Source organism: Cucurbita pepo, chromosome LG06, assembly GCF_002806865.2.
Source record: "Cucurbita pepo subsp. pepo cultivar mu-cu-16 chromosome LG06, ASM280686v2, whole genome shotgun sequence".
Taxonomy (NCBI): Eukaryota; Viridiplantae; Streptophyta; class Magnoliopsida; order Cucurbitales; family Cucurbitaceae; genus Cucurbita; species Cucurbita pepo.
The window spans coordinates 9,908,154-9,921,159 of NC_036643.1; the positions used below are offsets into that span (position 1 = coordinate 9,908,154).

Here is a 13,006-nt window from a genome sequence, read left to right on the forward strand (position 1 = left end):
CATCGGCTAATAATGACTAAGACTCCAAAAGAAAAGAAGTCGAGCCTCGATTACGGGGACGCGTACTTTTTCGAGGGGAGGTGTTGGATGATAGTCCCACATCGGCTAATAGTGACTAAGACTCCAAAACAAAAACGAGTCGAGCCTCGATTAAGGGGAGACATACTTTGTTCGAGCGGAGGTGTTCGATGAAAGTCCCACATCGACTAATTTAGGGAATGATAATGAGTTTATAATCAAAGAAAGCAGAGCTTATGCTCAAAGTGGACAATATCATACCATCGTGGAGAGTCGTGTTCATCTAACAAATCTATCGTTTATATTTTTTAAATAATTTTAAAGTTAAAAAAATATTTTTGAGTTTTTATTTGAAAAATTATAAATATTTTTATTAATTTAGTTTATTTATTTATTTATTTATTATTATTATTTTTCAGTTGTAAAATTCATTCATTCCATATGTTCTATATTGCCCCACGTCATATAATCCCAAATCAAAACTCGTAAGAAGAAGAAGAAGAAGAAAATTGCAGAAGATTTCATCTTCTTCCTTGTTCTTCCTCTAATCTCACAGAGAGATCGCCATTGATGAGCTGATCTTCTTCCACACAATTCCTTCTCTCCTCTTTATAATGCGCGCCCTTCTGACCTTAATACCGTCGTCGTCAAACCCTCCACCGCCATGTCTTTCTTCTCTCCATTTCTCTCCTCCTCTTTCCTCCTCTTTCCTCTTCAGCTTCAGACCTAACAAACGCTTCCATTTCCTCAAGCCGTGTTCCTCTCTCAAGCAATCCAAGAAGCCTACTCTTCAGAAATCACCCACTACTGCCCCTCAGAGCTTCAAGTGGCTCTTTAGCCCCAAATCCGACGAGGATGACGACGGCGACGTCGATGAAGGGAGTAAGGGCGCGGAGGGAGATCAGGCGGCTTTGGAAGATGATACTGCGGTTAAGGGTACTCTTTTGGCCGGTGTGTTGCTTGTTGGGGTTATCGGTGGATTTGCGTTTGCTGGATATGTTTACAGGGACCCGATTAATGCGTTTTTGAATCAATTCTCGACGTTTATTGATGGTAATTTTGTCATTTTTTTTTTTTTTTTTGAAGTTTTGGATTGGGGAAAGTTATGAATGATATGATATTGTCCACTTTGAGTACTCATGTCTTAGACTTTGCTTTGGATTTTCCTACTGATGTGAGACTCCCTCCTAACAATACACTATAGAGCCTCTCCTATGGAGCCCCGGAACAGCTTCCCATTAATCGAGGCTTGACTCCTTCTTTGGTGTCCTTGAACAAAGTACACCTTTGTTCAACACTTGAGTCACTTTTAACTACACCTTCGAGGCTCACAAGTTCTTTGTTCGACATTTGAGGATTTTATTAACATGACTAAGTTAAAGGCATGACTCTGTTACCATGTTAAAAATTACGGATCTCTACAATGGTATGATATTGTGCACTTTGAGCATAAGCTCTCATGGCTTTGCTATGGGCTTTCCCAAAATTCTGTGTGTATGTGGATTACATGAACAAGTGGCTGGGTCTTGAAGGGGGGTGGATTGTGAGATCCCATATCAATTGGGGAGGAGAACGAAACACTCTTCATAAGGGTGTGAAAACCTCTCCCTAGCATACGCGTTTTAAAAACCTTGATGGGAAGCTCGAAAGGGAAAGCCTAAAGAGGACAATATCTGCTAGTGGTGATCTTGGCCCGTTACAAAAATAGTTTTTTTTTAATGCAAATCTTAGGAGTTATAACAAATCATTTGATGCTATGATATTTGGATGTAGAAGCTGATGCTATTGATATCTCTACCCTTTAGTTTCTGACAATGCAGATACTACTTTTTCTGTGTGTGTTTTAACATAGAATCATTACCAAACAAAAAAAAGATACATTGAATAGCTGAGGAGCTCTCCATTTCTCTGAAGCTTCTCTCTCAATCATGCAATTCATAACATAGAGCTTTTGATGAACAGGATATGGTCCAGCAGGATATGCTTTATTTGTAGCAGTGTATGCAGGATTGGAGGTACACATATTTTTCCCTTAATCCAAATATGTAAGAACTATGCCTTTTACGTCTGTTAAGGTGCCCTTCGTGGTAAGGCTTGTTTGGAATCACAACTCTCCACAACACAACAGTATGATATTGTCCACTTTGAGCATAAGCTCTCATGGCTTTGCTTTGGGCTTCCCCAAAAGGCCTCATACCAATGGAGATGTATTCCTTACTTATAAACTCATGATCATTCCCTAAATTAGCCAATGTGGGACTCCCACCCAACAATTCTCTACAATCCTCCCCTCGAACAAAGTACACCATAGAGCCTTCCTTGAGGTCTATGTAGCCCTCGAACAGCCTCCCCTAAATCGAGGCTCGACTCCTTTCTCTGGAGCCCTCGAACAAAGTACACCCTTTGTTCGACACATGAGTCACTTTTGACCACACCTTCGAGACTAGCAATTTCTTTGTTCGACACTTGAGGATTCTATTGACATGGATAAATTAAAGGCATGACTCTGTTATCATGTTAGGAATCACCGATCTTCACAATGGTATAATATTGTCCACTTTGAGCATAAGCTTTCATGGCTTTGCTTTGGGTTTCCCGAAAAGGCCTCATACCAATGGAGATGTATTCCTTACTTATAAACCCATGATCATTCCCGAAATCCATGATCATTCCCTAAATTAGCCAATATGGGACTCCCTCCCAACCATCCTCAACAAGGCTTAGTATAGCTATAATTTTTAGTTCGCACCTGGGATCAAATGGAGCCGAGGCCATGAGCTAATGCAAGGAGGGAACCTGATACTTTTGTAGTACTCCAGAAGATCTATGCTTGCTTAGCTCTATAACATATATGCTAAGACTATCATGGTTTATGTTTTAGCTTTTGCCAACTAGTTCTGAAATTTATGGAATGAGTTCTTCCCTTCTAGATTCTTGCAATTCCAGCCATTCCATTAACAATGTCAGCTGGGCTACTCTTTGGCTCTTTGATCGGGACGGTTATAGTTTCGATCAGTGGAACGGTGAGTGTTTTGTGCAAGTAAAACAAACCGATGGATTAACATATGCCCGCTAATTATTAGCTTATTATCTCCAATCATTTCAGGTTGCTGCTAGTGTTGCGTTTTTGATTGCTCGGTATTTTGCTCGTGAGCGAATTCTTAAGCTCGTAGAAGGAAACAAAAAATTTGCTGCCATTGATAAAGCTATTGGAGAAAATGGTTTCAAAGTAGTCACTCTCCTACGTTTGAGCCCTTTGCTTCCATTTTCTCTTGGAAATTATTTATATGGACTCACATCTGTCAAATTTGTCCCCTATGTGTTGGGAAGGTCAGCTTTCAGTTCCTAAATGATTGTAGCTTTTCTTTTCATCAATATGCCTTTTTGGTTCACCTTAGCCAATATTATCGATACATACGTAATGTTACGAGCTGTATGAACTTTAGAAATTGTTGAAATCGTAACGGATTTATTATCTGATTGCAGCTGGCTTGGGATGCTTCCGGGAACGTGGGCTTATGTGAGTGCGGGTGCCTTTGGACGTGCAATTATCGTAAGTTTTCGATCTGTCTACCTTGCTGCTTAGAGATGTTATATTTTTCGTAATAACATCGACCTTGTAAATTTGTAGTGTATAGGCATGTTCGTTTTATGAATGGGTTCTCTTTTGGTTAAAATTTCAATTAGTAAAAAGTTCATGTGACCAATTAAAAGTCCTTTTTAAATTCTTTGATGAGTGCAATTCACTTGAGAAATTAGAAAAATAGATAAAATTTACTTGAAGTGCTTTTTAGAGGGAGCATTTAACTCATTTATTTCCTGGAGTGTTTACATTATAAGTGATTCATGAAGAACACTTTTTTAGGAGTTATGTCTAACACATCCTTGTGCTTTCTTGACAATGTATGGTATTGCATTGTGCCATGTGTCACGGTCATGCTTGTCCGAGGCGTGTTGCCTATGGCCACATGGCAGATGTCCTAGTCTTGCTTGTCCGAGTCGGTTGACAGAGACGTCAACCAATTGAGTGGGGGAGGATTTTCACAGTCATGCTTGTCCAAGGCGTGTTTCCTATGGCCACATGGTGGATGTCCTGGTCTTGCTTGTTCAGGACTTGTTGTCCATGGTTGCATGCATGTTCCAAACTCCTTTTACATGCTTTCATCTTAGATAGGTCTTTAGCATTTCACGTTGGGTCAATACGGGAGTGTATGACCGTTCACCAAAACCATGTCTACAACCACCAGGGCTAAAATGCCCCAAAATGTACTATGGGGGATATGACTAGTTGTCACTTCTTCTACCCTGAGTTATATGCTATTTAAGTCGTGATATTTCTTAACGTTACTTTCTTTAATTCTTCAAACTGTTTTCAAATGTATTTCCTCGCGCACGTTTTCTAAACATTTTCTCGAAACGTGACTCGAGGCCCGAACATACGCCGACGTTGTCCGCAACGTCCAAATTTCTCCCGACTGACTTGTTCGCTTGGTTAGAACAAGTACCGCACAATCGCTATCCTACTATTGCAAGAGTGCGATTGTGACACCATGCATATTGTTTATGGTTTTCCTTTAAAGATAATCTATGACCTCGATTCTTAGTTCAGTTTTCCGTCTCTCGTATTGTTTGTTTCCAATTTTCCATCTTGTTGCCTAGTTTCTTTTCCGCTGTTAATTTTACTTGGCGTTTTTTCAGCAAGAAGAATCTGAAGTTGGTTTGCTTGGAGGGGGAAATGGTCAGCTGTGGACTTTAGGACTTGGATTGTTGGCGACAGCATTGGCTGCTGCATACGTTACACGATTAGCCAAGGTAATATGGCTTATTGCTACTGCAAACTTTATGCAATCAACTCGTTTTATATTTACTGGATGAACTCGTAATCATGGAATTGACTTGATCATGATATTATATTTTACAAGTTCATACTCCTCACCTCTCTTCAACAAACACATTGCCTTACACCTTCCTCGTCGTGCCCACTTCTCACTAACGTGTGAAGCAACAACGACATTAATAGCATATAACCTGGGTAGGAAGATTTAACAACTAGTCGTATCCCCTTATAGTATATTCTAAGGCATTTTTATCTAGCAAGAGTGGATGTGATTTTGGCGAGGAGTCATGCGCCAACGTGGAGCATCTATTTGTTATCTGGTTGACACCCAATTTAGCGAACTTTCGTATTTCACTTGTACAGACTTAACTTTAGAGTTGCTTATTGAAACTCACTTTGGAATCCCGACCTTTGAGGTTATGTCCTGGGGTCCCACCTGGCTCCTGTTAAGCTTGTAGCTTGACACCCTTGGTAACACCGTAATCTACTTATACCTTACCTTGGCAACTTTGTCCACTCTTCGTGGTGTGTTAGATAATGCACCATTCACCCACCGTCGTTTCGTAACGTAACTTGGCTTGTCGACCTGCTTCATTGTCCCATCCTTCAATTGGACGGCGTTGCTCCGCCCATTGATGTGAGTTTAAAGTTTGCCCTTCTAGACGCAGTACAACAACTTCCAGCTTCTCCGTCTCGAGTAGCCGATTAGCCACAAAATACTGTTCCACTTAGATGCACCCATCCATAGCGATTCTCCCCACGCCGAACACTGGAATGTCTATAACTTCCTTAGCCGCAAATCAAAGGCTTGAGCTAGCACTTTCCTAATCATTTGCATTGTCACCTCAACCTCATTTTCTTTTTCTTTCCTTCGTCTCTTCCACTAGTAGCAGCTTCCTCGGTCATTTTTTACCCTTCCATCTGAGAAAACACCTCCCCCAATCCTTCCTTAACTGACTTTGTCGCGCTCTTAGCAATGACTTTTCCCAACTCCTTTCACAAACTTCGGGATCGACCCAACTTTGTTCTCCAACGTTTCCATCTGAACTTCCATGCACATAGTCATTTCCCATCAAGATCCCGCGTTGGTTGGAGATGAGAGCAAAGCATTCTTTATAAGAGTGTAGAAACCTCTCCCTAATAGACGTTGTGCACTGATTGGAGATGAGAACGAAGCATTTCTCATAAGAGTGTGGAAACCTCTCCCTAATAGACGCGTTTTAAAACCTTGAGGGGAAGCTGAGAAGGGAAAGCCCAAAGAAGACAATATCTGTCAGCGGTGGGCTCGGGCGGTTACGAACTCCCACAATAACCTCACAAAATGATTAGCAAGAAGATACTTGTAACAGCTCAAGCCCACCGCTAGTAGATATTGTCCTCTTTGGGCTTCCCCTCAAGGTTTTTAAAACAGGTATTCTAGGGAGAGGTTTCTACACCCTTATAAACAATGTTTCATTCTCCTCCCCAACCGATGTGGGATCTCACAATACCTCTCTCAGCTCTCTTCCTTTACCTAAATAAGCGAATGCATTGCCTCGTCTCCCTACACCTTCCTCTTTGGGTACACTACTAACTAACTCATGTAACATCATTTCCCCCCTCTCTCTCGTCACGCGCCTTCTCTTATACACGTATTTTTATAGGAGCTTTATCAATTCTCGATATTGTTTTTAATATTGCAGGATGCTATGAAGGATATTGAATAGACATGGCGCCTTGTTGAATGTAGAAGGTATAAATTTTGAAAATTGGCAATGCTCTGTATATTTTTTTTATTTGACCAATTAAGAGAAACTTCTTACTGCTGCTGATAATGTACAATATTTACAATAATCAATTTAATTAATCTAATTGTAATATTAACTCTTTTTTACTTTAAATTAGAAAATATGAGTTTTTGGTGGCCATGGATCATTCAGAAATTCAAATTCCTTCATTCAGCCTGTATTTCTCTTTTTTTAATTTCAATTATGGAATTTGTAACTTTTTTTTATTGAACATGATAGAATGATGGTGGGAACTCGATCTTTTAGATCGTTTGCATGTTTTACGACAATAAGTGGAACGATAGGGACAATTAAGTCGATTGCACCATGTTAGAGTTAGAGTTAATGATTCGTTAAGGAATGTCGTTTCGTAATCTGATGAACATTGTATTTGTAATTATACCCATCGTCCTGAATGTGTATACATAGACAAGCATACATAGGCAGTGGTGTCATACTGTTTAGCAGCGACGGGCTATGGCGACAGCTTCAACACATCGAGCACCGAGATCAAACAATGACTTGCTAAACACAACGACTAGTGCCAGCAGAAGGCTACGTTGATGGCGACCGTGACAGCTTCAACACAGGAACAGACGGTAAGATCCGACGAAGGTGTATACTAAGCTGCATTATTTTTTCTGACTTGACATTGTTCAACATAGGTTTGGGTCAAAGAATGCGCTTCGTGGGGATAATCCTGGGCACTATTTAGTGGAAATAGTTATGGATCATAATCTAAGGGTCTAACTAGAGAAAAATTTAAAGGTATAAAATATGGGACACTTTGTGCAATATGCATAGGAAAATGGCTGGAAAGATGCAATATTTACCTAAGCAAAGAGGACTCGTCGCTTAGAGATGAAATCCGAGATATGGTTTGCTATTATATCAGGACGAACAAACTCGAAAAGAAGTTGTATGAGGTCGAGGCTAAGTTACATAAAGCTCAATCTAAGCTATTGATTGCTATCATATCAGGACGAACAAACTCGAAAAGAAGTATGAGGTCAAGGCTAAGTTGCATGAAGCTCAATCTAAGATATCGATTGCTATCATATTAGGATGAATAAGCTCGAAAGAAGTTGTATGAGGTCGAGGCTAAGTTACATGAAGCTCAATCTAAGCTATCAAATGCCATTTTTTGTACAGCTTTGTCGAGATGGAAGATGACGCTCTATAAATTGGAGTTGAAGTAGCTACCAATGTTCTAAGGGTGGAGGCACCCAAATATAAACTTAAGCTTCATTCAATCTCGTCTTAGCTTCTGGCGATATGCTAATTGTAGCCTTGGAACACATTGTCGGGTGCCCCGAACCTCTCGAACTCCTTGATACCCCATGTCTTAATTGGTTGCCATTTCGAAAGTTTTGTGCAGATTTGGTTGTAAAGCATCAATGTTCCTCCCAAAATTACTGGTAATAAAATTTTAAATGCTTAGCGTTACATGGGTGAGGTAAGTGCTTCCCATTCGTGTCGAAGGCGTCGGTCGGGTCCAGCTTGTGTCGATTTGTTCCTGCCACGTGGGAGATTGGAAGTGAAACTCTTTAATCGGAGGGTATAACCAGTCACGTCCAGCTGCTATACTTATAGCCTCCGATAGCAGTTTCGCTTGGACTGTTACAAATGGTATTAGAGGTAGTCATCAAACAGTTTGCCAACGAGGACGTTATGCCTTGAAGGAGGGTGGACACCGGATGGTGTGCCAACAAGGACGCTAGGCCTCGAAGGGGAGTGGATTGTGAGATCCCACATTGGTTGGGAAGGACAAAACATGGGCCTCGAAGGGGAGTGGATTGTGAGATCCCACATTGGTTGGGAAGGACAAAACATTCTCTATAAGGGTGTGGAAACCTCTTGAGAAAAAGCTCAAAAGGAAAAGTCCAAAAAAGACGATATTTGCTAGCGGTGGACTTGAGCTATTACAAGACAAATATAAGTTGGATGCTTTTCGGCTCCCGTTCATAAACGCGCAAACTGATGGGTTGGTGTTTAAAAAGCCTTAGAGAGCTAGATTTCTTTCTCCATTGAGCTTGATTTTACAAGTCGCACTGTTAAACATAAGTTGAGTATTTAATACTCAGTAAGCGACCCCATTGTTGGGGTTGAAAAATGCAATCATATGCAACATAGTTCATGGTGAAACCTACCTATTCCTTTAACTTTACTTTCTTTTCTAGATAGGGTTGGATGTATAGTACTTTTTTGTACCTGGCAAATTTATATAAGTACCCTCTAAATCTGACTACAGACTAGTGCACACGTACGCTATAAGAAATTAACGAAAAGACAAGAGCGTGTTTCTTATCATAGTATGTGATCATATGTAACATGCTAGAGAAGTAACCGGTGTTTGTATACCACATGCATGAGATCCTATATTTTAAATCACGGTACATGGGTCATGATACACATAATACTTTCATACTTTCATAATTTAGTAACGACCATATTTTCCTACTAAAAATAAGGTCAATACTTGCATGCATTACATGTTTTTTATGCTGAAAAAATTATTTATTTGACTGACTATGGACTTAGTTGTCAATCGTGCACAATGTTGTCTTGGTAATGAAACTGTACCTTTATCTACGACTCTTTGTTTAGTGGTCGACATATTGCAATTGTGTTCCCTCGGCTTGAACAAAGACGATCGAATGGGCTAATCAAAACCGTCTAATCGCTTAGGATTTCACTGTAAAATTGTCAATACATAATTCTTATCCTTGTAAGACTTGTGTAAATGTAGGGATTAACACAATTATAGACAGAATTGTTAGAACTTTTGGATTATAGGGATTGGAATTTTTTATCTTGTTTTCTCCTTCAATGTTTATTTATTTAGGAAGAACTACATTCGCAACTTTGAAGAAAAAAAATGATATTATTTAGGTAATTTTGCAATAAAATCTAGTAGAAAATAGTTATGAATCCGTCTAAATAGATTTAGTTAGGAAGTTTAAGGTTTTAATTAGTACAATTTGCAAAATTTGAACTTTTGTTTTCTTCTTATTCTTAAGATTTGAAGTTCAGATGTTTGAATATAGAAATGAAATAAAATAAATTCTAAATTACTAAGATCAAATGTATCTTCTAATCTAGAATATATATAATGATTGTTAAATTTAGAATTTTGTGTAAATTCATACCTTAACCTCACAAAGGAAGAAAAATCCATTGTCCACATTTTCAAGCATTTCAAGGATTCTACCACCGACTTGGACTGTTTTCCAAAATTGATCGTCACTGAAAAACAAGTTCATGAAGGACAAAAAAATTCAGTATCGAGCAAATCAACAGAGCGATTCGTCTCTTAGAATCCACCAACAAAATTGCAAATCAAGAGTTCAAGAGGAGAGAAAGCAAATCAATCGCAGTTTATTTTCTAGGGTTCAAAATCTATCCAAAATCGATTAAATCAGAACAACAGCCAAGAATCGAAGCAATGTACATACAATTTCAAGGCTCAGAATCTTGATACTCGAACGGTTGCAGAGCTTTTAAGTTGATCCAACTGTTTGTTACCTCGACGAAGAAGGTACTCGATGTGGATGAAATTTTTGCGATCGATTTGCTCGGCGTTTCGGCGGAACTCAGCGGCGACAACCGATTCCATTTGCCGTCGATCTTCGGCGGATTTGGAACGAGCTGCTCGAAGAAATGCTCTGTATAGACTGAGTACTTGCTTTTGCAACCCTGAGAGCTTCGGCCCCGATGAGATACCCATTGCTTCCACCTTCCTCTCTACAGTTGCTTCTTTCGGAATACTCGTAGCCACAAGCTATCTATTCTTATGTCTCTATTTATATATATATATATATATTTATTTATTTATTTATTATTATTTTTTTTATTCCTTTCATTTTACATTTATTCTTTTTTTTTATTAAAAAAAATATATTTCTTACTTTTTTTTTATAATTAATATAATATATAATAGTTTAAATATCATTTTCATTATTATACTTTATAATTTATTCCATTTTAATAGTTTAAATACTATTTTAATAGTTTTAATTTATTAATTATTTTGGCCGTTTTAATAGTTCACTAATCGTGCGCCCCGAAGATGAACGGGGCTAAAAGGAGATTGAAAAGTATTGTTTGGTTATAATTTGTGGGTCTGCACAATGCATGTGCATTGCTCTTTCTATCCTACGGTGTAACAATCGTTGTATCATCAAACACTTCAATCACAAAATTTATGAAACTTCGAGTACGTATGCAGATTAGCCGACCACTCGTTGTAACAATCGTTGGATAACACTCGTGGATCAATGTTTGAAACGTGGCCATACTCGACCACTCGCCAAAATTTGTACCATCGCCGTATTTACAATGTATGAAAGAAAATGCAAGAGGTTGTGAGACTTGTAATAGTTCGACCTTGTTAGACCGAAGAGTAAGAACTTCGGATAAATGAACGACCTTGAAGGCCATCTTCCGCCATGGTCAAGTGTTCTTCACGATTCACTACGATTTTCTCATTACTTTTTCTATATTTCACGATTCTCTGGATAAATAAAAGTAAGAATTCATAAATAAATCACCTTTTTAACTTTTTTTTTATTATAAGAAAGTTAAAAAAATACTCTTTTGTATCACGTTTAAAAAATACTCATAAACTTTCAAAAGTAACATTAAAATTTGGAGATAATTTATGAGGTGTCGATAGACCGTGTTCGTCCATTTAAAAAATACTCATAAACTTTTAGAAGTAATATTAAAAAATTTGGAGATAATTTATGAGACGCCCATAGACAATTTTTGTCCATATATTGAATTTAAGAAGAAAAAATTGCATTCTTTTACCGATGTAAAAATGTATTAATGATACTCTTAAAATTTCATTAATATTATTTTTAATAGGGGTGTACATTCAACCCGACAACCTGAACCAACCCAACCCGAACTATAAGGGTTGAGTTGAGTTGGATTAGCAGGTAGGTTGAGTTCATTTTTTTGAACCTGAATTGAATCGGTTCGGTTTCGAGTTCGTGGGACAAAACCCTCGGGTAAACTCGAGCGACCCAATCCAAATAAAAATATATAAACTATATTAAGAATCTTTCATTATTAATGGTGTGCGTAGGTACTTTACTGGTCGAACTCAGGCCCATTTTTTACTCTAGTCTATTACATAGTTTTTTTAATTTATTATTTTGTTTAATTTCTTTTATTTTTTTTATTATAATTGTTTTTATATTATTTTGTTATTTTATTATTTTTAGTTAAACATATTCTCAATTTTAATGTAATTATTATCTTCTATGTTAGTAAACTAGTAGCATATTTCAATTAAAAAATATATTTTTTATTAATATATATATATATTGTTGTCATATATACTATCTTTAAATTATTTTTTTAATTATTTATTTAATTTCATGAGATATTCTTCTATTTTTTTTATTATAATTTTTTTTTTATATTTTTTACTTTTTTTTATTATTTATTTAATTTTAGGATCTATTCTTTTATTTATTTTTATTATAATTTCTTTTATATTACTTAATTTTTTTTTATTATTTATTTAATTTCATGATGTATTCTTCTATTTTTTTTATTATAATTTCTTTTATATTATTTAGTTTTTTTAATTATTTATTTAATGTCATAATCTATCCTTTTATTTTTTTTATTATAATTTCTTTTATATTACTTAGTTTTTTTTATTATTTATTTAATTTTATGATCTATTCTTTTATTTATTTTTATTATAATTTCTTTTATATTACTTAATTTTTTTATTATTTATTTAATTTCATGATCTATTCTTCCATTTTTTTATTATAATTTTTTTTTTATATTATTTAGTTTTTTTAATTATTTATTTAATGTCATGATCTATTCTTTTATTTTTTTAATTATATATTTTGTTTATATTACTTAGTTTTTTTTTTATTATTTATTTAATTTCATGATCTATCTTTTTATTTTTTTTTATTATAATTTCTTTTATATTACTTGGTCGCCTCGTTTCGACTCGGTTTGACTCAATCTACTAACCCGGACCATGTACATTCCTAATTTTTTAAACCTCCTATTTCAATTAAAATATTTTTATTTATTTTTTATTTGGATACAATACCTTTAAACNGAACTCAGGCCCATTTTTTACTCTAGTCTATTACATAGTTTTTTTAATTTATTATTNTTTATTTAATTTCATAATCTATCTTTATATTTTTTTTATATTACTTTGGTCGACCATTGCACTCGTTGTTTTGCACTCGTTGTTTTGGATTGGGTAAAAAAAAATCCCTCAACACAACCCAACTCCAACTATTTACATTCCTAATTTTTTAAACGTTTTTTTTTTTTTTTTTTTTTTTTTCNTTTTGTTTAATTTCTTTTATTTTTTTTATTATAATTGTTTTTATAT

General features: G+C 36.2%; 1 protein-coding gene and 1 long non-coding RNA gene across 2 annotated transcripts; one reads left to right on the top strand and one right to left on the bottom strand.

The window, feature by feature from the left end:
• The first annotated feature begins 480 nt into the window (after positions 1-480).
• Positions 481-6,728, top strand: LOC111796928 (TVP38/TMEM64 family membrane protein slr0305-like). Its single transcript, XM_023679741.1, has 7 exons — positions 481-1,071; positions 1,981-2,033; positions 2,949-3,041; positions 3,125-3,348; positions 3,505-3,571; positions 4,717-4,830; positions 6,538-6,728. Exons 1-7 carry the CDS (start codon positions 633-635, stop codon positions 6,559-6,561), a joined length of 1,014 nt encoding a protein of 337 aa, XP_023535509.1. The 5' UTR covers positions 481-632; the 3' UTR covers positions 6,562-6,728.
• A 2,232-nt stretch (positions 6,729-8,960) lies between these two features.
• LOC111796943 lies at positions 8,961-9,861 on the bottom strand. The gene is made up of 2 exons (XR_002815444.1): positions 9,771-9,861; positions 8,961-9,316 (listed from the first exon to the last, which is right to left on the bottom strand). It is a non-coding gene; the product is annotated as an uncharacterized LOC111796943 (long non-coding RNA).
• Between the last annotated feature and the right edge of the window lie 3,145 nt (positions 9,862-13,006).

Coding starts and splice junctions, on each gene's coding strand:
- LOC111796928 (XM_023679741.1), top strand. CDS start 633: ATGCGCGCCCTTCTGACCTTAATACCGTCGTCGTCAAACCCTCCACCG. Junction 2,034..2,948: donor CAGTGTATGCAGGATTGGAG/GTACACATATTT, acceptor CTTCCCTTCTAG/ATTCTTGCAATTCCAGCCAT. Junction 4,831..6,537: donor ACGTTACACGATTAGCCAAG/GTAATATGGCTT, acceptor TTAATATTGCAG/GATGCTATGAAGGATATTGA.